This window comes from Tachyglossus aculeatus, chromosome 23 (assembly GCF_015852505.1).
Source record: "Tachyglossus aculeatus isolate mTacAcu1 chromosome 23, mTacAcu1.pri, whole genome shotgun sequence".
NCBI lineage: Eukaryota > Metazoa > Chordata > Mammalia > Monotremata > Tachyglossidae > Tachyglossus > Tachyglossus aculeatus.
In genome coordinates this window covers 19,461,544-19,486,827 of record NC_052088.1, presented here as the reverse complement: position 1 = coordinate 19,486,827, position 25,284 = coordinate 19,461,544, and the positions used below count along the sequence as shown (strand labels likewise).

General features: G+C 40.0%; 1 protein-coding gene and 1 non-coding gene across 2 annotated transcripts in view; one reads left to right on the top strand and one right to left on the bottom strand.

The window, feature by feature from the left end:
- The window catches only part of EDIL3 (EGF like repeats and discoidin domains 3), a 319,182-nt gene that overhangs the window by 132,910 nt on the left and 160,988 nt on the right, over positions 1 to 25,284 (top strand). The window contains exon 5 of the mRNA XM_038765904.1: positions 24,866 to 24,994. Within this exon, the coding sequence (XP_038621832.1) occupies positions 24,866 to 24,994 (129 nt within the window). The remainder of the gene's footprint in view (positions 1 to 24,865; positions 24,995 to 25,284) is intronic.
- On the bottom strand, positions 5,003 to 5,140 carry LOC119944912. Its single transcript, XR_005456053.1, has one exon. It is a non-coding gene; the product is annotated as a small nucleolar RNA SNORA7 (small nucleolar RNA).

Sequence of the window (25,284 nt, the reverse complement as noted above, 5' to 3'; positions counted from 1 at the left end):
CACAGATAATATAATTATTAATGTAATAATGGCATTTGTTAAGTGCTTACTATGTGCAAAGCACTGTTCTAAGTACTGGGGGGGGATACAAGGCGATCAGGTTGTCACGTGGGGATCACAGTCTTAATCCCCATTTTACAGATGAGGGAACTGAGGCTCAGGGAAGTTAAGTGACTTTCCCAAGGTCACACAGCAGACATGTGGCAGAGCTAGGATTTGAACCCATGACCTCTGACTCCCAAGCCCGGGCTCTTTCCACTGAGCCACGCTGCTTCTCTAAGTATTATCCACATTATCATCGTTAGCGTGGCTTAGTTGAAACAGCATGAGACTTTGAGAGGGCCTGCCACTCACTTGTTGGATAATCCTAGGTAAATCATTCAACTTCTCTGGGCCTAAATTTCCTCATCTATCAAATGGGGAAATGATTGCCCCATCTGCATCTTAGGTAGGACCCTGTGTGAGAGAGAGTCTGCCTATGAATTGATCACCTTGAAGCTATAGCAGCATTTACTAGAGTTCTTTGGCACAAAGTAAGTGCATAATAAGTATCATAAATAAAGAAATAAGCTATTTCTCCCACTAAATTCTATTCCCTGACAGGTTTTCAGGAGACAGGGGAATCAATTTTCTAATCTCTTTGAAAGATTCTGTTCAATTCTCCCTTCAAACATTGCCCTTCTCATTGATGAGTTTTCTTTTAAAGGCAAACTCTGCCCTGAAACCTTCCTCCCCAGCCCACATTTAGGGAAAGGACAAGCATAAGCAGGAGAAGTTCTGCAATGAGAAGGATACTAAAGCATGAAAAAAAGTCATGTTAACATAGCCAATCTATTGGGTTATGAGTTGTTTTATTTGCAGACCTGGGGGCAGGGAGGTTGGGAGGAGGGTTTTGATACCAAATAGCGATGGAATAAAGTGATTATTGGGGGCCAGCACTGTGGTAGCTGACCGGATGAGTATAACAGCAAGAAGACGCATGTTTTTTTCCCTTAAGGAGTTTGCAGGCTAGTGAAGGAGGCAGACAAAAATAGTCTACAAAAAAGGGAATGTTGTTCCTGTCCAAAGTTTTTTAGCTGTGCTTCTTAATTTTTTGAATTTTATTTAAGTGACTAATATGTGCCAGTCACTGTGCTAAGCACTGGGGTTTTTACATACTGAGGCACAGAGAAGTTATGTGACTGACCCAAGATCACACAGTAGACAAGTGGCAGAGCCAGAATTAGAACCCTGGTTCTCTGACTCCCAGTCCTGTGCTCTTTCCACTAGACCATGTTGTTTCTTCAAGTTCATACAGACTTTCTCTCTGCCATGCCGGCTTCAGTTTCCAAGTATGGCATTCTATCGCAGAACTGTTCAACCTTGCTGATTGACTGTCGTGATGTCTGAAAGTTATAGAGCAGGAAACGTGAAAATGCTTCTTGAGGTCCTGGGTTTTCAAGCTTAGCCTTCTTTGTCTAATTTGAACCACTGTCTCCCTGTTCATTGGCAACTGAGCTAGTGAGAGAGAGATGAAGTGTCTCTGTGTGTTTTTCCACTCAAAGGTTCATCCAGGCAAAGTTTATGTGCACATGTAAGTGAGCACTTAAATTTCTTGAGTGTTTCTAACTCTGTCTGGGAATCAGTAATGCTGGGGATCAGCATTACATTTGGATGTTTTGCGGGGGTTTGAAGTGGAAGAGAAGGTTATCTATAAATGTGTTTTCTCTTACTCTGCGAGGTTACCCATGCAGCCTTTTTGGTTATAGATTGAATGGAATGGGGCAGCTGTAGAGAGTCCAAAATGGGGAAAATGTGGTATGAATGATGTCAGCTGGAAGTACCAGTGGAATATGCAATTGATGTTCTGTCTTTATAGAGGCTGCTCACTGAACTCCAGTCTTGTCTAACTCACCACCAACCCTCTGCCCACATCCGTAGACTGTGAGCCCATTGTTGGGTAGGGACCATCTCTAAATGTTGACGATTTGTACTTCCCAAGTGCTTAGTACAGTACATCCCTTCCATGAGGGCTTCCCTGATTAAAACCCCTATTTCCCCTACTCTCTTTCACTTCAGTATTACCTATGAAGTTGGATTTTTACCCTTGAAGAACTTGATATTCACCCTACCCTCAGCTCCACCACATTTGTGTAAATATCCGTTAAGTTTCTCTAGGGTACTCTAGACTGTAAGCTCCTTGTGGCCAGGGAACATGTCTATATTGTATTCTCCCAAGCACTTAATGCAGTGCCCATAGTAAGTGTTCAATAAACACCATTGATTGTCTGCCCTGACAGCAGGCTTTTAAGGGCCATTGTTGTGCCTGTTTTATTTATTGTATTTTTCACAAAGGCTCATACTTGGGTTCACAAGAGCTCAGTAGATAGTATTGATTGAATCGTCCATGCCTAAGAAAATACAAGTGGAAAAGACATATCCCACTATTCCAGACACATATGGGCATGATCACAAGAACCCATAAGTGAGTGCAAATACACTCACACACACATGCATACATATGCACACGCAGACAGACACACGACACATCAGAAAGGCACTAAATGACAGAAACAAAGCCAGTGAATGAGCTGGATAATTGAACTCCAGGGAAAAATGAGAAGTTTCTAGTCCCGATAGGGTGCAAAGAGTGAAATACTGGCAACACCTAGGAAGAAGAAGAGACCAAGCAGTCAAACCATTTTTACTGTATGAATAATCATTTAAAAATAATTATAATAATTATTAGTACTAATTAATGTTATGGCATTTATTAAGCACTTACTATGTGCCAAGCACTGGACTAAGCACTGGGGTAAGAACAAGATAATCAGGTTGGACACAGTCCCTCTCCCACATGGGGCTTACAGTCCAAGTAGGAGGCAGTAGGCTTTAATCTCCATTTTACTGATGAGGAAACTGAGGCACAGAAAAATTAAATGACTCACCCAAGGTCACTCAGCAGACAAGTGGCAGAGCCAGGAATTAGAACCCAGGTCCTCTGAACCCTACTGAAAGCTCACCTCTTCCAGGAGGCCATCCCAGACTAAGACCCCCTTTTGTTCTGCTCCTCCTCCCCTCATCATCCTGACACCCTCCCTCTGCTCTACTCCCTCCCTGCCCCACACCACTTGTGTGTATATGTACATATTTATTATTCTATTCTATTAATGATGTGCATATATCTATAATTCTATTTGTATTGATTCTGTTGATGCCTGTTCACTTGTCCTGAGGTCTGTCTCCCCCCTTCTAAACTGTGAGCCCATCGTTGGGTAGGAAGTGTCTCTATCTGTTGCTGGATTGTACTTTCCAAACGCTTAGTACAGTGCTCTGAACACGGAGCTCAATAAATACGATTGAATGAATGAATTGAATGAATGAATTAATGACTCCTAGCTGTGTGCTTTCCACGAGGCTATGCTGTGTCCCTAAAAAGTATAGAAAAGCCCAGAGAGCAAAAAGGAAGATCTCATCCATCCAAAATGTGAAACTACTACCCAACATTGGTACTAATGAAACTATCAGGGAGACACACTAGCCCAGTGATAATGTGGACAAATGCTTGGTGTTTTTTGAGCAAGTCCTAATTTTAATGGGGAAGGGTTGCAAGGCTGAATCCATTCCTTTCCCCTTCCTAATGGTTGCTGCCATCATAAGACAAATCCATGCCCCCAGGACTCACGCACATACCCCCTTCGTACCAACCCTAGGAAGATTTGCTCCCATATATTCTGCCTCAATAACACTGCCTAGTGACATGAATGATGTCCCAGAAACGTGCTTGGCTTGCTGAAAGGAGTTTGTCTGACCCAGCACTTACAAGGGAGAAAAAACATATCAAGTGAATATGAAATGTATGGAGACCCACAATAATCAGCTGTGACACTAGATCTAATCAATGCATCACCTCCCCACGTTCCGTTTTACTGAAGCAGTTATTTATTGTTGGCACCTTTTGGAGATTTGAGACCAGTTACACTGAAATAGGACACTTTTGTCACTTGATATTTTTGTCTTAGTATTTTGAGATTCTTCCAGGTAGTGTCTGAAGCTGGAGGCTTTGAGGTTTGTATTAGCATTAGCTGAGTGTCTGTCTGGTAATTAGTTTGGTCCTTTTTTGATGTGTCACTTTCCTTATTTGAGCTTAAAAGGCATTTTGTCTTCAGATATCGATTTTAATAAGGCAGGAAAGTAAATATGGGGCACCTGGAAAAAAAGGTTGACAGTTTAAAAAAAAATCAGGACATCGAATTACTTTCAAAGACAGGGAACTAATCCTCAGCACTAGAGTCTGTTAGAGAACAAAAAGGGGGATATGAAATTTTTAACCCAATCCGCTTGTGCAAAACTGGCAGTTGCATCTTTTGCCTTTTTGTGCACAAGGGGAAATACTGCACTTTTCCCTTTCTCTAGATATGTGCATCAAATATTTCAATTACTCCCACATTCATGGACAGGACTTCACTGTCAGTAGCATCATCTCTAAATAGAGGGGTTTAAAAACAGCTCAAAAAATGAAAATCTTTGTTTGCTCTTTGTCATATCATGAGTCATCTACCGTTATGCCACCCCACTGATGTCCCTGTCTCCAGTCACGCTGCCCTTTCAGTCTATACCACTTGCTGCTGCACTATATTCTGATTACTGGTTACTCTACTATTTCTCCTAGGTAGCTGAAGTCAGTCTAGGGAGGGCCAGCAGGTAGCTGGGTGGATAAGGGAAATAGGGTGATCAAGGCTGCTTCTTTTTCTCCCATCTGGCCGTCAGCTAAGAAACATGTCCAGGCCTTCTTAGAAAAGTCTTATGCTGCCGAGTCTTCTTTGACCTACAGCAAAACCATGGGCACACCTCTTCCAGAATGCCCCACCTCCATCTGCCATTGTTCTGGCACTGTATCCATAGAGATCTCTTGGTTAAAAATACCGAAGTGTTTTACCATTACCTCCTTCCACGCAGCAAAATTGAGTCTCTGCCCTTGACTCTTTTCCATGCCGCTGCTGCCCAGCACAGGGGAGTCTTGATTTGTAGCAGGTTGCCTTCCACTCGCCAGCCACTGGCTAAGCTAGGAATAGAATGGGTATGTCTCTGCTTGACTCTCCCTTCCATGCTAAAGACTGGTAGAGTACTGGAAACTCTCCAGTTGTGACCCTGAGAGGGTCTTAGAAAAGTAGAGCTCAACAAAAACATGAAAACTGCAACTCTCCAGTGGCAGCAATGGGAAGAGGAAAAAGATCAGGAATCTTCGAGGAGCAGCTGAACTTGTAAACATCTTTGGAAAATCAATCGGCAATTTTTGAGCACTTACTATGTGCAGAGCACTTTACTAAGTGCTTGGGAGAGTACAATGCAACAGTATTGGGCAGACATATTACCAGTCCACAACCAGCTTACAGTCTTGAGGGGGAGAAAGATATTAAATCAAACAAAAATACATGGGAAGGTTAACTAGCATGAAATCAGGTCCACTGCCCTTTCCCAAAACTTCAACACACAGGCAGGTGTTTCAATTCCACTTGGCCCTTCTTGTTCTTGATTGTTCATTCATTCAACCATATTTATTGAGCACTTACTGTGTGCAGAGTTCCACCTGGTAATTAACCTCTGGGCTAAAACAATCCTCCTCACCTTCCTCTTTAGAGCTTTACATGATAGTCAACTGTAATCGAAAGAGAGAAAGTGTATATAATCAGGAATAGTGGGGTTTGACTGTGTTTACAAACACAAAAAGGCTGAGTAGCTAGAACTTTGAAAACCCCAGAGGATGGCAGAACACCCTATTAGTTTTACTCTTTAATTACTAATTGCTGAAAAGAGCTTTTGCTGCCTTTAAAAAAAGCAATAAGCCAGGCATATTTTAAGATCGTTTCTCAACGTTTCTTCATCTGGATAGGGAAAGACAGAGTTTGTGAAAATAGCAGAGAATGCAGGGTTGGGTGATTTGATTGTTTTAAGCCAATCTTCTATTTTGCTGTTGTAGTAACTCCCATATTTTCAGACATTTTATCACATTTATTTAGAAGCTAAGGGTGGAGGCACAAGGGCTGGACTGCTCAGCATCTTGCTGGATTGCACTTTTTGAGCAGGGCACCTTCATCCTCCCATCTTCCTTCCAGTGACCTATCATCTTGACCATCTTTCTGCCAATACAGGGGAGACCCATCCCACAGGAGCAGATGACCACTGCCAGTTAAACACTGGAGAGGCTGTGACCATTTAGATCTAGGACAGTCTAATGAGAGTGGCAAGCAGCCCAAATATTATTCTCTCCTGGCAGCAAGGTACTGCTGCTTTCCTGGTCATTGATGAATTGTGTTTTTACTGAATATATCAGCTTTCCTGTTGTGTCTGTTCTACCTGGTGCCCCTTTCACACTGTGAGCCTCTGTGCATCAGGGAGAGGGTCTGATTCAAAATCCTTGTATTTTTATATCCTTGTACAATGCTTTGCTCAAGGTAAGGGTTTAAGTGTCAGAAATCAATTAAAATGAAATTGCTATGTTGTTCTGATGCATGTGATTGTGCATTAACAGAGAATTAGGAAATTCAGGTAGATTACTAAAGGGCACTCAATGGGCTTGCTCTGGATTGTATTAATATTTAATTTGGGGGTCAGTGTCGGGTGATCTGGGCAGAAGTTAGCTTTGAAACTAAATTTCATTTAAATGTTGAAGTATATGCTAGAGAGGTTTATGAGGAACAGCAGAATAGGGATATTCCTTCCTATGCTGAATACTTCTCCAGTAAAAATAGTGAATCCTTGAAAGTTCTGCAGATTCTTCAAAGCCCCAATAATTTCTTTAATGTAGGTGGAACTGTATGGGATTTCGAAGAGCCCCCAGAATGGAGAGAGGATTAGATAATAATAATAATAATGATGATGATGATGGTATTTAAGCACTTACTATGTGCCAAGCATGATCTTGGGCAAAAAGGAAAGCATTTATTTAAAATATATATATATAGCAAAACTGTTTTATTTCAAATTAAGGTAGCCAAATCAACATTGAATAGCAGCCTAATAAACCTTCACTCCATAGGCTACCTTTAAAAATTCCTAAGATGCCTGATGTTCAGGTTATATGTGCAGTCATGAGCTCTTGAATTTAATGCAGTTTTCACTTATCTGCAAAGCCAAGATAAGAAAAGGCAAGGCTCAAGAGCAGAGCACTCAGACATGCACTCATAGTTTACTAGGTCTAGGTGAGTTACGGTAAGAGATTTAACACATAATTGCAAAGCACAAAATAAAGTTCATCTCTTTGGGTTGTATATTTATCACCTTTTGTTAGACAGAATCAGTGCAGCCTTATTTGCTTTGAACCATGGAAAGTAAATATGTCTCTAGATCAGTTTTCAGGGTAGAAATAAATTCCTAATAAGCACTATTTAAGAGGATTTGAGCTGCTTTGATGCCATACCTCAACCAAATTTTGGTGGAACCAGGAATTCTAAAGATATTCAAAAATGCTGGTAGTTTAAACTATTCTAGCTGCAAGAGTGGTAAAGATAAGCTCATTGCATTACATGTAAGTTTATAGCTGAGTAAAAATCAATAGTGTTATCAAGCCAAAGTTTCCTATGCTCATCACGGTAAAGTGACACAAGATAAAGGGAGTATTAGAGTGCATTTATCCACTGGCTTCAGTTCTTTAGGGGCTCTGGTAACAAGAGGCAAGTGTTTCATTATTTTGGAGAAAAGACTCCTGGGAAAACATCTTGTTGAGTATTTTGGGGGAATGGACAAAAGTACCCAGGAATAGCTGTGAAAACACATTTTTTTTTTTGCTTTAGCTTCCCAGTGCTAAACTTCATACAGTAACTCTGGCTTTAGGCTCTATTTCTACACACTGATAAAATGTCATGACAAGGAACATCGTTATCATCGTGGTATTTATTGAGCACTTACGGAGTGCAGAGCCCTGAATGAACCTTAAGACCTAGGTGTCCTCTGAAATATGTAGCCACAGTCAGAGCAGGCTTTAGTTATCTGGTGCATATATTCCATAATATCCTATACTGCCCTCTGAATTTCAGAGATACTGACTCCTATTTCCATTCATCCTCTATACTGTAAGTTCGTTGTGGGCAGGGTATGTGTTTATTATATTGTACTCTCCTAAATGCTTAGTATAGGGCTCTGCACACAGTAAGTGCTCAATAAATATGATTGAATGAATGACTGAATGAATTCCCATCAGTATTTATTAGAAATAATTATAGGATAACTCATTTTTAAAAACTCATTTTATTACATTAGTGTGTTACAAGTAATAGTAACAGGAGTACCAAATTTTGGATGGCAGGGAAGCAGCATCACGATTTAATTTCTTTTAAATCAATATTTTCAAGTGTTAAATATCTGACTAGGCAATATTAACAGTGATTCATTCACTGCTGCACTTATGTGCAGCACTGCTCTGTCATGCCACCGATGGTCTTCCAATGTTACTCTAGTTTCTACTCAAAGAGAACAATTCCACTTTTACATACCAGGCTTGTGTCTGCTTCTGCTGATATGTTCTCTATAACTTGTACTTCCCAAGTGCTTAGTACAGTGCTCTGCACACAGTAAGTGCTCAATAAATATGATTGAATGAACGAATGAATAACGAGTTTATGGTCTAGATACTCCGTTATCATCCATCCTCTCACAGTGTGTTTTAGGGCCTGGTTGTTGATGGCCCTACCTTACCATTTGATGCTGAATGTGGGCATGTTGATTTGTGTCCGTGATCCTGCTTGAGAATTGGAGGTGCCTTCTTTGGTAAGTCCAGGTTTCATAACCTTAGAGAGGTTGATCACCTGAGGTGGTCAGAGCCAGGCTGGTTTCCAGATCCCCTTCTAGACTGTGAGCCCGTTGTTGGGTATACCAACAACATCTCTATATGTTGCCAACTTGTACCTCCCAAGTGCTTAGTACAGTGCTCTGCACACAGTAAGCGCTCAATAAATATGATTTAATGAATGAATGAATCTTTACCAGTATGAACACTTGAGAGAGGTGTGTGGAGGCGAAATCCTGTGTCCTAGTGACTTGTTGCTGAAGCCAAATCAGGAGCTGCTCTGAGCCAGTTAGTAATGCTGTAGGGGGAACTAAAGCTGCTGAAACACAGGCATGGCCTAGAGAAGACCAGAAGGCAGCAGTTCACAAAATTTTCTTGATGTCCCAGTGGTCCAATCTAGTCCTGTTGGACTGTAATCTCATTGTGGACGGGGAATGTGTATGTTAATTGTTATATTGTACTCTCCCAAACACTTAGTACAGTGCTCTAAATGCAGTAAGCGCTTGATAAATATGATTGACTGACTAACACTTGTGGCTTTTGTAGACTTTCACTTGGTATACAGTCTAATGGTTTGTAGTCACCACATTTTGCCATTCTCCCAAAATACATTCTGACCTTCTTCATTTGGGTATCTATTTCTTTGTCTATTTGGGCATCATTGAATAACGTAGCCTCTGAAAATCTCCTGATTTATGTTACATAGGACCTGAAATTTTGAAAAGCATAAGGCTCCATGTTGGATATTGAATTGAAGCAATAAGGGATTGAATGGATTTCAGATTTAACTGGGAGTCAAAAATAAGAGACATAAGATATAAACAGTACCAGTAGAATCCTATGACTGTTCATGGTATTATAAAAATACACTGCTTCCTCCAAGTCTTTTTCTGTTTATTTCAGTCTCTCTCTGTTTCCATCATGAAAGAGCTAAGATTAAATGTGTTCTTTTTGAGAGTTAGTGAATTTTGAGTCAGTAGAGCAAGTCATTTATTTAAATACACATTGTAGAGTGAATGAAAGTGTTAATTTCACCAAGATGATAGAGGGTCTGTATAAGTAAGCCTACCCCTAGTATATTTTTTCCATCTTACAATGGCTAATGAAAATACACTCACATCTTTAAATTCTAAAATCTCAATTTGGATCCTCAGTCCTTCATCAGTCCAAAAACTGTGGATGTAGATATAACTACTGGCATGTTAGCAAGTGAATTAGAATATTAAAACTGTATGAATTAGCAGATGCTTTTGAAGGTACCATACATCTTCCTATGAAGTGTTTCAAAGAGTGTTCACAGTGCTGGGTAGGAAGTTTATTCACCAATGTCTTGTAAGAACCATAAACATTCTTCACTAAGGAAGACTAGAGTGTGATATTTTGCTTTTCCTAGCTGGTGTAGAATGACAAAGTAATAAAATGTTTGACCCAGGGGAAACAGCAGGGGACAGGAGACAATTTTCTAACAAGAATCCTGTACATGAAGGAATTTTTAATAATTTTTGTGGAATTGCTAAAGGAATATATGAATGCACATTAAAAGTTTGTCATTCCAATATTGAAAGGCTTCTTAATACTCATAATTTGTGTTACATTGTAGAGTCCTTGGGTACAACTGAATATTGACATTAGTTGGGTAATATTATCAATCAATCAATCAATCGTATTTATTGAGCGCTTACTATGTGCAGAGCACTGTACTAAGCGCTTGGGAAGTACAAATTGGCATCACATAGAGACAGTCCCTACCCAACAGTGGGCTCACAGTCTAAAAGGGGGAGACAGAGAACAGAACCAAACATACCAACAAAATAAAATAAGTAGGATAGAAATGTACAAGTAAAATAAATAAATAAATAAATATTAAATAGTAGTTACTCTCCCTAAAGGGTTAGAAAGTTTGTCACCTTTTGAAGGCTTCTTTTTGAAGTATTTAGGCAGAAGATAATTAGGTTGGACATAGTCCCTGTCCCCCACTGGGTTCACAGTTTGGAGAACAGGTATTTAATCCCCATTTTACAGATGAGGAAACAGGCACGGAGAAGGTAAGTGACTTATCTAAAGTCACACAGCAGACAAGTGAGGGGGCTTGGACTAGAACCTAGGTCCTCTGACTCAGAGGCCCAAGCTCTCTCCATTAGGTTATGCTGCTTCTCAGAATTCAGAAGCCACCATCAAGCTTATTGAGCAAGGAACCCCTGAGGTGTGTTGGATATTTAATAGATCTCAGCCCACTCAAGCCTGCCTTGGGATTCGGTCTGCTTCTGAGAGAAATTTGAGGAATTGATTTCCTTGGTTGTCAAAAGTCCATTAAGGGTATCATACTCCATCTGGAGGTGCTCTGGCTAATGGGGATGAAGGCACCTATGGACTTCTCCTCTCTCAGAGCCTAGTTACAACTCATCTAGACTGTAAGCTCCTTGTGGGTTGAGAATGGATTTACCAACTCTATTATATTCTACGCACTCAAGTGCTTAGTAAAGTTCTCTCAACATCGTTAGTGCTCAATAAATGTCATTGATGGATTGAGAATGGATTTACCAACTCTATTATATTCTACGCACTCAAGTCCTTAGTAAAGTTCTCTCAACATGGTTAGTGCTCAATAAATGTCATTGATGGATTGATTGATTAACTCTCTGGAGAGATGGATTGATTCTTTATTCTTCAGTATTTTCAAGTCAGTTTTTTTTTTTTCCTCAGCCATTTGCATTTTTAGGTAAATCCTTCTAGGTAAATCTTTCAAGTGACACTGCATTTACAAATAATCCTGCTTTTTTTTTTCCTAATCACATTCACTGGATAAGGTTTTCAATTAAAAGTATGCCCTGAGGAAACATAGTGGACAACAAATGACTAATGAATTAAATATGTCAGAATCCAGGAAATGTGTCATTATTCTTCAAGAGCCTATGATACAAAAAAATTAGAATTATGTCTATTTCCATTTGTTATAGTTAATGACAGTGCAAATGCTGGTAAGTGTAATACTGATCAAATATTCAGTGGATTGCAAAAAATCTCAGGGTATGCTCTAGGAGAAATAGAAATGAAGAAAAGAGGGAATGAAAGAGTTATTGAGGGGTGCAATTTTGGTTGCAGCATTTTGAAATACTTGAGAATGGAAAATTAGTGCAGAAAGGTGATGATCAAATGAAAGATGATATAATTGTCAATCAGATCAGTAGGTCAATGTATAATCCATTATGTGGAAATATGTGGTAATGTAATGGTTGTCTTTAGTAATTGGCCTCAAAAGAATGACACTGATGGTTTACATATAGGTGTATGTGCAGTTGCAAAGTCCAGTGGAGGACACACAAGTCTCCAATCACACCGGTTACACAAAGGTTGCCCTTCGTTATGCTGTTTTCACTCTTGCTTCTGTTTCATGAGATGTGCAAACCTTTTCTTCTGAACTGTTGCTACCCTCAGTCTGTTCTCTTATTCAAAAATTTGATTCCCTTTGATGATTATGGATGAAACTCATTATTATTCCAGACCCAAACTGTCCCAGTATTTGCAATCAATCCCAAGGCTAATTTTGCCTTAGATTGTCTCGTTCATCTCCTCAGTGCTCCCTGCTGTTGTCCCTTGAAATTAATTATCTGACTGATTACTTCTATTACATGATACACTATTAGATTGTAAAGTCCTCGAGGCCAGATACCGTATCTCATCATTCTACTGTACCCTCCCAGTGCTTAGTACAGTTCTCTGCAAACTGTAGATGCTTAATTATAAACTACTGATTGATGACCTACGTGGCTTCTGTTCACAGTGTGGAAAAACTATTTCGCCTACAACTAGTATATTCCTTGAGGTCAAGGATCATGTCTACAATACTACTGTATTCCCTTATGCATTTAGTACAGTATCCTGTGTATAGTAAGTGCTAAATAAATGCCATTTATTGATAAACTGTTCTGTGAACAGGTCACATTATATTAATTGCAAATATGCATTGCACAGTAAATGGCCAATCAAAATATACAACTAGTTCAAATGACATATGCACCTTTACCTTCATCCCAGTTCTGCCAATTGTCAGCTGTGTGACTTTGGGCAAGTCACTTAACTTCTCTCTGCCTCAGTTACCTCATTTGTAAAATGGGGATTAAGACTGTGAACCCCCTGTGGGACAAACTGATCACCTTGTAACCTCCCCAGCGCTTAGAACAGTGCTTTGCACATAGTAAGCACTTAAAAAAATGTAGCAATGTAACTACTGTTTTTGTTATTAGATGGTCCAATGCCTCTAGCCTGTAAACTCTTGTGGGCAGGGAAAGTGTCTACCAACTCTATTATATTGTACTTTCCTAAGCACTTAGTACAGTACTGTGCATCCAGTAAGCACTCAGTAAATACGAGTGATTCCAATTGGAGATGGAGGAGAAGACATTCTATTAATTTACTTTTGTTTTTTTTTGTGTCAGTAAATTAATTCCAAGAGATGTCTCTGATTTAGTACAAGCCTGTAAGTTAAATATTGGGTAAAGTACACATATTCTCTTTTTATATGTTTATATATGTATCTATTTTTGAGAAAACCAAAACTGTTAGGTTGTGACTCTGTCATTTCTGCCCCAGAAAGCAAGTCCAGCAGTCCTAGAGAAACCCAAAGAAACCTTTTTTGGTAAAGGTCCATGTCTTGACAGTCACAACTCAATGTAAAAATCCCTTACCAGAGTTCACCACCCTCTGACCCCTTTCAAGTGCTTTCAGGAATTACAGGGCCCAAGTATTGCAATCCTGCAGGCAGAATTCCTACTACAGATTGGTTGCTAAAGACTGCAAAATCAGACAAATAATCTGTCACTTTCATTAAATGGTATGATAATCTGAGCATCTTGTTGCAACTCCAAGCATTTATCTTAAAGAATGACAGCACATAGCTGCTATCTTCAAAGTGGGCTGTCAGCAGTAATTACTCTGTTGGTTATTTTGTTAAGAAATCCGGTATTAGACTGAATACTTGTCTAATGCTTTCCAATTTATCTGTAACAACATTCCTTCTAATGTAAATAGGACTGGAAAGTGGAAAAATGACCTGAAGTATTCTGTTCTCAAGGTGTAGATCTTAGTTTTCTGGTGCATCCAAATAGAGATGCCCTGATCGTTATAATCAGCACGCTTCATTTGCTGCACAAAAACATTATACATATTTAATTATGGTGCATTCAGAACTGGATTGATGCCACAAATTCATAACGAATAAATGGGTTTCTGGTTTGGAGTACTAATACAGTTCAGTATTCAGAAGTTGCTTAAATTAACGCCGAACTTTCCATCTTTATTTTTCTTGGGGTTAGATTGAGGGTGACTTCAAATGCAACTGATAGCTTCCTGGGAAGGAAACTTTAATTTTTAAATGTATTTGTAGTAAATTTTTAACAATCTCATATACTAGACTGAATTTTCATTGAAAATGTGCAAACTAGGTAACTCTCGCTTTTTTATCAGTAATAATTATACCATCTCCAGCTAAATCAGCCATCTGTGTACACGTGATTAACAAAACATAACATTCCACATTTTTGCCCATAAACTTGGAGATGCGGAAATGAAGATTTTTATGGCAATGCAAATTATTTTCCCTTGGGAGTTAGAAAATGACATGTCCCTAATAGCACATCTAAATAGTTCAACTTCTCTAGAGGTGTTTGTAATGCTCAAGAGCTAATGTTGTTATAAAAGCCATTGCTTTTAGATTTTCAGCCTGTAAAATATTTAACTACATACTACATCTCCCTTAGAACTCCCAAGTACTTCAGCGGGAAGTGATAAGTCACTACGACCTCCCACAAAATAGTTTTTCGTTTATGCTTCAGTTGTCTATAAGGTTTGTTTGAAACGAAATGGGAGAGAAAACACACCTTTTAGGATGATAGAATGACTTCTTCAGCTGATAATTTTAGGAGAGTAACTGTAAATAATAATAATAATAATAGTATTAAGTAAGCACTTAATACTTAACTGCTTACTATGTGCCAAGTGCTTTCTAAGCACTGGGGTAGGTACAAGTTAATCAGGTTGGATGCAGTCCTTGTTGCATGTGGGGCTCCCAGTCTTAATCCTCATTTTACAAATGAGGGAACTGAGGCACAGAAATGTGAAGTGACTTGCCCAAGGTCACACAGCAGACAAGTAGAGAATCCAGCAGTAGGACTCATGACCTTCTGACACCCAGGACTGTGCTCTATCCACCACACCATGCTGCTTCTGAGTCCCAGTGATCTCTGAAGGAGGAGTCAGAGGTGTGAGGAGAATGGGGAGACAGAAAGATGGGGTGAGAGAAAGTAAGTGTGTGTGTATATATGTATGGTGCTTATGTTCAGGGATGGATAGTGGGGGGAAAAAGAAGACTCTGAAAATAGATCCAAATCACTGGAGGCTTTTGGGCATTCCCAGAGTCCCAGCCTACTTTGGAATATTCTCCTCACCCTTCTTCTCTGAGTCCCAAGAGATCAAGGAATTCCATGAGGGAATCCCACCAGAACCAGGATGGCCTAGGGTGGTGGCAGGCCTCCTTTGGAAGCTCCATTTCGGGAGAGTATTTTCATAATTCGCATTCAGTTGGAAAATGGATCCCCTTAAAACCACCTGTCTGTTATTTATTTCCTCTGTCCATAATTTATTTTAATGCCTATATTCTTCTTTAAATTGTAAGCTCCTCTTATGCAGGAATTGTGCCTAACAACTGCATTGTACCCTCTCACATGTTTAGTCAGTGCTCTGCACACATTCAGTGCTCAAGAAATACCACTGATTGATAGATTGATTGAAGCCTTATCTCACTACCAGCACAGGTAGCTCCCCATCTCTTGCCTGAGCCATTCAAGGCTTGACTGCCTGGCACTCAGCTCACCTTGCTTTGTGTCTTTTCTCCTCCCACCTAAACAACATTGAAAGTCTAGCATATCACAAGCAAAGTATGGTTATTCTTCCAAAACAACATCTTGAGCTTGAATAGAATATTGGCATTTCCACTCCATTTTCACTTGCTAAGATTAGATTACCCAAAACACCACTTTTCGGAATTCCCTTTGAGGGTAGCGAAGAGATTAAGAACAGCCCATCTTTGAAGAGAGGAGAGTTGGTTGTCTCCCTTCCCGTGGAAATGAGGGGAAACATACAGAAGTGAGAAGAGTAGTGTGGTCTAGTGGATAAAGTATGGGCCTGGGACTCAGGGGATCTGGGTTCCAATCCTGGCTCTGCCACTTATCTGCTGTGTGACTTTGGGTAAGACACTTAACTCCTCTGTGTCTCAGCTAATCTGTAAAATGGAGATTTGAACTGTGAGCCCCATGTGGGACATGGACTCTGTCCAACCTGATTACTTTGTATCTACCCCAGAACTGAAGCAGTGTGGCTTAGTGGAAAGAGCACAGGTATGGGAGTCAGAAGACTTGGGTTCTAGTCCTGCCTCCTCCACTTGTCTGCTCTGTGACCTTGGGCAAGTCACTTAACTTCTCTGTGCCTCAGTTACTTCATCTGTAAAATGGGGATTAAGACTGTGAGGCCCACATGGGACAACCTTATTACCTTGTATGTACCCCAGCACTTAGAGTGCTTGGTGTATAGTAAGCACTTGACAAATACTATAATTATTATAATTATTATTACAGTGTTTGGCACAAATAACATTTTTTAAGTGAATATGGCAGTCAAAAAAGAGGAAGAAGGGAGAGGTTTCTCTTAGACTGATCCTAAAAAAGTTTTTTCTTCAACTTTCTCCAGTAGGGCTGGTGTTCAATTTACAGTGCAGGAGCTTAACAGAAACTTCCATAAAGCAATCCCCACCATTCTTGCTCCATTTCCCACCTGAAGGATGAGAATCATGACTCAACTTCATTTTCATTCTGGTCGATATCAGTGTCAAGTTCCTATGGGGGATTATTTCCTTTGTTGCTGTGAAAGTAGGAAGAATTTGTGTCTCTATTATAACAGTTTGAAGGAAGTAGAGATCCACACTTTGAAAGTGATTCTGGTTAGACTAAAGTATTTAGAATTTTCACTCTGCTTGCTTTATTTTGGGTAGACGGTTTTCTCAATTTGTTTTTCTTCTGTTTTCCCTTGTCTATCTTTGATGGCAAAGGGTCAAATAAAAGCACAAATTTCCTTTAGCATTCTGTATCTCTTGACCCTTAGTGGAAAAATAGCATTTATGCAGGCAGGCATTATCAAAATGATAAGGTTGTGGGTGTTTCTAATTACAAAACAGAAATAGAAGCAGCGTGGCTCAGTGGAAAGAGCCCGGGCTTTGGAGTCAGAGGTCATGGGTTCAAATTCCGGCTCTTCCACTTGTCAACTGTGTGACTTTGGGCAAGTCACTTAACTTCTCTGGGCCTCAGTTACCTCATCTGTAAAATGGGGATTAAGACTGTGAGCCCCCCATGGGACAACCTGATCACCTTGTAACCTCCCCAGCACTTAGAACAGTGCTTTACACATAGTAAGTGCTTAATAAATGCCATTAAAAAAAGGGAGCGCTAATGGTTTATCCAATTAGAGCCCAGGTTTTTGCCTTGTTAAATGTGGAAGTAAATTTCTTCCCCCCAACTGAAAATATCCTAACACTCAACCCCTCTTGTGGTGGCTCTCTTCTCCAAGACTGACATGATTAGCAGTTAGTAACCTTGGATTTGTCATTTTAAAAGCGTTTTGTTTCGTTGTGTTATGTAATTTCTCATTAGTACCGAGAGGGGAAAAAAAAGATTTTTGGAAATAACCCTTGATTCACCACTCGTGTCTCCATAAATAGTCGTGTGGGTAGGCAAGTTTAAGCCACTTCCACTACATGTCATGTGATCAATCTACACAGGAGGCACATCCCTTAATCTTCATTCCAATGCTAGGTCGTGATCCTGAACTGCAATCTAGTCACTGGTGCCAATTCAAGGAATTTGCCCCATGAACATTGGGGGACTTGTTTTAAGCCTTAGAAATACTCTGTACCAGTACTCATTGCTTCCTGGACAAGAATGACCCACCGTCAAAATCAGAAGGGACTGAATGCTGTCTGCCCCTACCTAAACAGAAGGGTGTGTATCAAACCAATATCATGAAAATGGATAGAGCAGACTAGAAAGTACTGAGATTGTGAACACCTTGAGGAAAATATACCATATTTAATTCCCACCTGTGAATTCTCTCCAGCTCTTTGTACAGTGCTCTACATACCGAAAGTACTTAATACTACTACTACTAATTTCCACCAAGAAAGCAGGAGTTCAGTCGTATTGAGCACTTTTTGTTTGCAGAGCACTGTACTAAGCACTTGAAGAGTTGGTAATGTTAGCAGAGGAATCATTTATTTTGAAGGAGAAATATCCTTAGTAAACATAGATATTCTCAAAACTAGTTTTTCATTTGCCATAGATTGTAGTATACCTTCAAGTTCAGTGAAAAGCTTGTCAAATTCAGGGAAAGCCTTTGCTGAATCTGGGATGAAATTCAGGTTTTGGTTTAAAACATTTTCATCGTTCCGTCTACATCTAGAGGACAGATTTCTTGCCCTTTCCTTGAAACGTCTGGCTTCTGCACAATTGCAGTTTAAAAAAAACGACCTATAAACCTTTAAAAACATCAATCACAGGAAGTTTCCCGAAATCATTCCTTGTCCTAGACCAGTCAGAAATATTGCAAAGAAAACTGCAATAGGGCACCATCAATTCCTAGGAGCCAAAAAAAAAAAGACACAAAAGTGGTAGGAGATGGTCAGTAATTTAAGAATCAAAACTGAATTTGAAGTGCTTTTCAAAGGTTTAGGTGGGTCAAGATTTTTCTCTACTAGTGATTTTGATAAGCTTTCATCCAGGAAAGTTAAAAAAATAATGTGTATGTTTATCCAGTTGGCTTCTTTGTATTAGTGAAGAGAATGTGATGTGTACCTGTATGATTTGCAAATAGTTACAAATCAGTTTAAAGGTACTTTGTACAATTTGGGGGAAATTGATCAAATGTACTCATCACGAGAGGCAAAGGATAGCATAGCATTACCCTTGTTAGCCCATCAAGTGACTATTCACTCAATTCCATTCTGCAAAGACTTAAAATTTTAAGCATTTATTCATTCAATCATATTTATTGAATACGAACTCTATGTAAAGCACTGTACTAAGTGCATGGGAAAGACCAAAATAACAGACATATTCCCTGCCCTCGACGAGCTAACATTTTAGTACCCCTAATGTTAAGACGTTAACTTTGTCTTGAAGTCACATGATATTTTGCTTGGGTAACGATGTTACAGTTAAAATTACTTTCAATTATTAGCCCTGAAATTTGTTTAGTGGTGAGCCCACAGAAGCATTAAACTAAAGAGAGACATTATCTTTTGTGAGCAATTAATCTTATTGGCATTACTCATCTGAACATGCAAAAAATGTCTAGAAAGTATTGTACAGCATTCAGCTGTTCTTTAAGATAGATCAAATGCTGTTGCCTTTGTATTTGGAGCTGCTTAATGATTACCTACAAAAGTATTATAGTGCTATCGATTTTTAAACTCCCTGAAGCTTATTGTGTTTAAGAAGTTAACTTACAGGCTTTTGTTGTTAAGAATGATGTTTATAAACCTCACCAACTGATCTGATGATTTGAGCCCTGATGAGCATCCATCAGATAAAAAGTTACTTCATTCTGCACCTTCGCTCATTGGGGGCACTCAGGCATACTAAGCACTGAAAAGATGTAGTTTCCTGGAAACAATTAGAATATGATAAAAGTAGGTAGTTTGTTTAAAACAGTGTGAAATGGAAAAGCATTGAGATGCCATTTGGTCCAGTTTTGCATTTTTTTTTCACAACTTAAATTAGGTCCTGAATGCCTTTTGTTAACTGATAATAATAATTGTGGACATTTGTAAATTCTTTGTGGGCAGAGATCATGTCTACCAACTCTATTGTACTTTTCCAAGTGCCTAGTAGAGTGCTCTTCACAGTAATCATTCAATAAACACCCCTGATTGACTGGGTATTTGTTAAGTACTTACTGTGTTCCAAACACTAAGCCCGGGGTAGATACAAGTTAATCAATCAATTGAACACTAAATTTGTGCAGAACATTGTACTAAGCACTGGAGAGAATATATCAGAGTTTGTAGATAAGTCCCCTTTTCAAAAGGAGCTTGCATTCTAGAGGCCTTGTGGACACAGTTCATTCCCCCTATGTGGCTCACATTCTAAGTAGGAGGAAGGACCAGTATTGAGCCCCCATTTTACAGGGGAGGAACCTGAGGCACAAAAATGTTAGGTGACTTCTTCAAGAAGGTAAGTAGCAGACCCAGGATTAGGACCCAGGTCCTCTGACTTTCAGACTTCTGCTCTTTCCACTGAACCATGCAATCTTTCCTCATCATCAGTGAGCACTTACTGTGTGAAGAGCACTGTACTAAGTGCTGGGAAGAGTACACTACAACAATGCATATTTGCTCTTATAAATGCTACTGGGTGGAGTTGAAGGCATTCGTGGACACTAATTTCAGTGTTCTTTGCCAGCAGGAACTCCTAGGTCTTGAATGGCTCCAGAAAAAATGGGATTAGGTCAAATAGAAACCAGGCAGCCCTAGGATGTTAGAATATGAACAATCTTAGTACACTCAAGCGAGGACTTGGAAATCAGGTAATAGGATAGGAGTTGGGACAATCTAATAATAATAAAAGTGTGTTGGTTAATTCCTTATGCTCTTTGCTATGCACTATGCTTTTTGCTTAATACTGGGGTAGATACAATACAATCCTATAGGATGCAGTGACTGTCCTACATGAGGCTCACAATCTAAAGAAGAGGGAGAAGAGCTATTCAATCCCCATTTTACAGATGAAGAAACTGAATCACAGAGAACATGAGTGACTTGTGCAACGTCATACAGCAGGTGGAGCTAGGATTAGAACCCAGGTCTCCTGACTCCCAATTACTCTTTTATCGCTCTTCCATCCCCTCTGCACCTCCAGCCCATAAAGTCAACCTAGGAGCTGCAGATCTTATGGCTTCTGCCTTGTTGATACAACAGTTTTCTTCCCTTGAGCCTTCGACACATTTAGAGGGGAGAAGCGAGGGAGTACCCATTCATTCAATCAATCGTATTTATTGAGCACTTACTGTGTGCAGGGTACTGTACTAAGTGCTTGGGGAGTACAATTGGCAGGGAAGAATCACCCCTACACTGCAATGAAATACAGGGAGCAATATCTGAGCAAAGATAAAATCAATCTGGATCTTAAATGTCCCTAGCATTACTTCCTGAGTAGTTCCAAGAAAAGGGTTGAATTCTGCTTTGATGTAAGACTGGGTAAATCCAGAGCCAGCTTCAGATGGTAAGCAAAGTAAGTCATTGCTTCCCTTGGCTCCAGAGTTGGGGGAAGTCAAATCATACCTCCTAAAGATGACAACCACCCACCTTTTTTCAAAGGTAGTCACCATGCCTCTTCTCTCAGAGATGGCTGTGTCCCTGGTCTTCTCAAAGATAGTAGTCAAACATAAGTCATTTGTTAGTGGTGCATAAACCAGGATATCAGGGTCAGACCCTCTTATGCTCTCAGTCAAGTGGGGTGGGGACATGGGAAGGGGGGTGGGGGCGGTAGGAGAGAGAAATTCTCTCCTACAGTGAATGGGGATGTCATTTTACAGTGTATGTAGAGTGTGATGTAATGACATTAGCACATTATACTACAGGTGTAGGGTGATGTGTGTTCTCTGCTTAATGCCTGTCAGTGGTATTGGTTGAGCTCCTGTTATGTATAGAACACTACAATACCTTTGGAAGATGCACTAGAAGAAGGTACAGTGTAAAGCACTATGATAATTGTGGTATTTGTTAAGCACATACTATGTTCCAGGCATTGTACTAAGCAGGGGGATGAAAACAAGTAAATCGGGTTGAACACAGTCCCTGTCCCACATGGGGCTCACAGTCTTAATCCCCATTTTACAGATGAGGTAACTGAGACACAGAAGAAATGAAGTGACTTGCCCAAAGTCACACAGCAGACAAGTGGCGGAGCCAGGATTAGAACCCAGGTCCTTCTGAATCCCAGGCCCGTGTGCTATCCACTAGGCTATGCTGCTTTACTATAAAGAGCACTTGGGCAGGTAAAATAAACCTGATCCCTGCCCACAAGGAACTTACAGAATAGAGGAGGAGACAGATGTTAAAATGAATTATGGATATGTACATATGTGCTGTAGGACTGGAAGGGTGGTGATTTATCAAAGTGCTTAATGGGCACAGACCCAAGTGCATAGGTGATGTAGAATGAAAAGCAAATAATCAATCAATTAATTGTATTTATTGAGCACTTACTGTGCTCAAGAGGACTGTACTAAGCTCTTGGTAGAGTACAATAGAACAATATCAGAGACACATTCCTTGCTCACAGTGAGCTCACAAGGGGTAATGAGGGCTTAGTCAGGATTTTAGTAGGACTTTGAAGGGTGGGAGACTAATGGCATGTCAGATATGAAAGGGGAAGGGACTTCAGGCTAGAGAGAGGATGTAGGGAAGGGATCTGTGGCAAGAAAGATGCAATTGAGATGCCCTGAGTAGGTTAGTGTTAAGGGGAGTGAAGCGAGTGTGTAGGATTGTGGAAGGAGATCAGCGAGGTAAGATCTTGTCTTGTGCTGTCAAGGCGTGCCCAATCCATAGCAACACCATGGACACATCTCTCCCAGAACGCCCCACCTCCATCTGCAATCACTCTGGTAGTGTATCCATAGAGTTTTCTTGGTAAAATATAGAAGTGGTTTACCACTGCCTCCCACACAGTAAACTTGAGTCTCTGCCCTCAAGTCTCTCCCAAGTTGCTGCTGCCCAGCACAAATAGAATGAGGTAAACTGAGGAGATTTTGCATGGTGCAGAGGTGGATGGGCAACTGTTACAGGATTTTGAAGAGTAGGGAGATGTAGGCTAAACTTTTTTTCTTAAGAAAAATGATCTGAACAGCAGAGTTAAGTTTAGACTGTGGGGAAGACAGGTGTTGGGGGGGTCAGTAAGGATGCTGATGCAGTAATCAAGGTGGAAAATAAACGCTTGGGTCAACAAGGTAACAATTTGGATGGAGAGGAAAGGATGGATTCTAGAGATATAATGAAATAGTGCATGTTTTATTTTACTTGTATGTTTCCCCCAGACACCTAGGCAATGAGGCTTGTGCTACTGTTAAAACAAGCAGCCAATTCTTTGCAAAAATAAGCTTTCAAAAATTCTCTATTGAAATTAATATTTCCAATTCTAGAGAACTTGTATGCAGCAGCTGTACGGTGGCTCTGAGATATAAAATGTTGAATAGTGATTTCAGGACAAAATATCAAAATGATAGATGGTTGGTCTAAATTTAATGGAGGTTAATGCATTACGCATTCCTATCTTCACAAAGAGTTTCAAAATTTATCATATTTGAAACCCCTCTTCATATTATTCAATAGCCTGGTATGAAAAGTATATTCGTGATAACTCATTGAAGAGGTATCAGCATGGCACAGTGGAAAGAGCACGGGCTTTGGAGTAAGAGGTCATGGGTTCAAATTCTGGCTCCACAACTTAGCTGTGTGACTTTGGTCAAGTAACTTAACTTCTCTGTGCCTGTTACCTCATCTGTAAAATGGGGATTAAGATTGTGAGCCCCCCGTGGGACAACCTGATCACCTTGTAACCTCCCCAAGCACTTAGAATAGTGCTTTACACATAGTAAGCACTTAATCAATGACATCATTATTATTATTATTAGTTTTGTCTTCAGACACATTATCACTCATTACTAATGTACATGCACACACATACGTTCACATACATGTATGTATCTACAGACATATTTCCAAAACACTGTGCTAAACCCTGTGGTAGATACAAGGAAATCCAAACACACATTTTCTGACCCACACAGGACTCAATCAATTGGTGATAATTTATTGAGCACTTGCTATATACAGGACAGTATACTCAGCACTTAATATAATCAGCATGGCATAGTGAATAGAGTACAAGCCTTGGAGTCAGGAGGTCATGGATTCTAATCTCTGCTCTGCCACTTGTCTGCTGCGTGATCTTGGACAAGTCACTTCACTTTTCCGTGCCTCAATCCCCCATCTGCAAAATCGGGATTGTGACTGTGAGCCTCACATGGGACAGGGACTGTGTCCAACTCGATTTGCTTGTATCCACCCCAGCACTTAGTACAGTGCCTGGCACATAGTAAGCACTTAATAAATACCACAGTTATCATCATAATTATTATTATTACTTGAGAGTACAAAAGAGTAAGTAAATATAATTCCCGCCCTCAGGGAGTTTACGATTTTGTGGAGGAGTTTACAATCTCACAACCTCCTAAGAAGTAGAGAGGGGAGGTATTTCATCCCCATTTCAGATCAGTTGATATTTACTGAGCACTTACTGTGCACAAAGAATGGGCCTCGGTGGTTTTGAAGAGATGGAGTCATTGAATACTTAAGCAATTTGTCTGAGGTTATGCAGTGGCAAAGCTGGAACTAAAACTGGGGTTTTCTAACTCCCAATCTCATGATGTTACCAGTAGTTGCATAGCAAAGGCAGTGATAACCTATGGCCCTTGTCTGTGCTCCTCTCCATCTTGAACCACTAAGACGATCCTTCTTTTCACTATCTGTGCCATTTACTGTGTCACACTTAATTAATATTTGTTCTGTATTTCCTTTGTCCCCTACCCCAAAATAAGTATTGGTAATTAATCTTGCACAGAGTATGAACAGTTAAGAGAATTAACAGAAGATATTTCACTGTGATAGTGATGTGGCACTACAGAGAACATAAGGAGAATCCTGGACCCAGGCACCTTTCTCCCTATAAGCAGTAGAAATGGACTAAGGAAGAGAGGGAATTACACTAGGTGTCATTTTTCTTATTTAACTGAAAGAGAAACCAAAGTTTAGTGTATTTCTCTAAGACCTCACAAAATGTTCGTGTTAAAATTGTGAATGGAGCTCAGAGTTTAACTTTTGATGTCTTATTTTGCTTATTAGGCAACATTTCTTTTGAAATTGTTTTCATGAAATGACACGATTTTGATAACCATATACTGTGGAACTGGCATTTGAAAAGGTTAATTTCATCTCTTTTCCAGGGCCCTGCATTCCTAACCCATGCCATAATGGGGGCACGTGTGAAATCAGCGAAGCCTATCGAGGAGACACCTTTATAGGATACGTTTGTAAATGTCCAGTGGGATTCAATGGGCTGCACTGCCAACACAGTGAGTCTTTACATGGCCTTTATTAAATATAGAACCTGCAAATTGTTTTTAAAATTGTCTACTTGTGTTTCCTGCTAGACTGGAAGCTCCTTTTAACTCTTGTAGTATCCATAGGATTTAGTACAGCGTGAGAAGCAGTGTGGCTCAGTGGAAAGAGCATGGGCTTTGGAGTCAGAGTTCATGGGTTCAAATCCCGGCTCCATAAATTGTCAGCTGTGTGACTCTGGGCAAGTCACTTAGCTTCTCTGTGCCTCGGTTACCCTATCTGTAAAATGGGGATTAAGATGTGA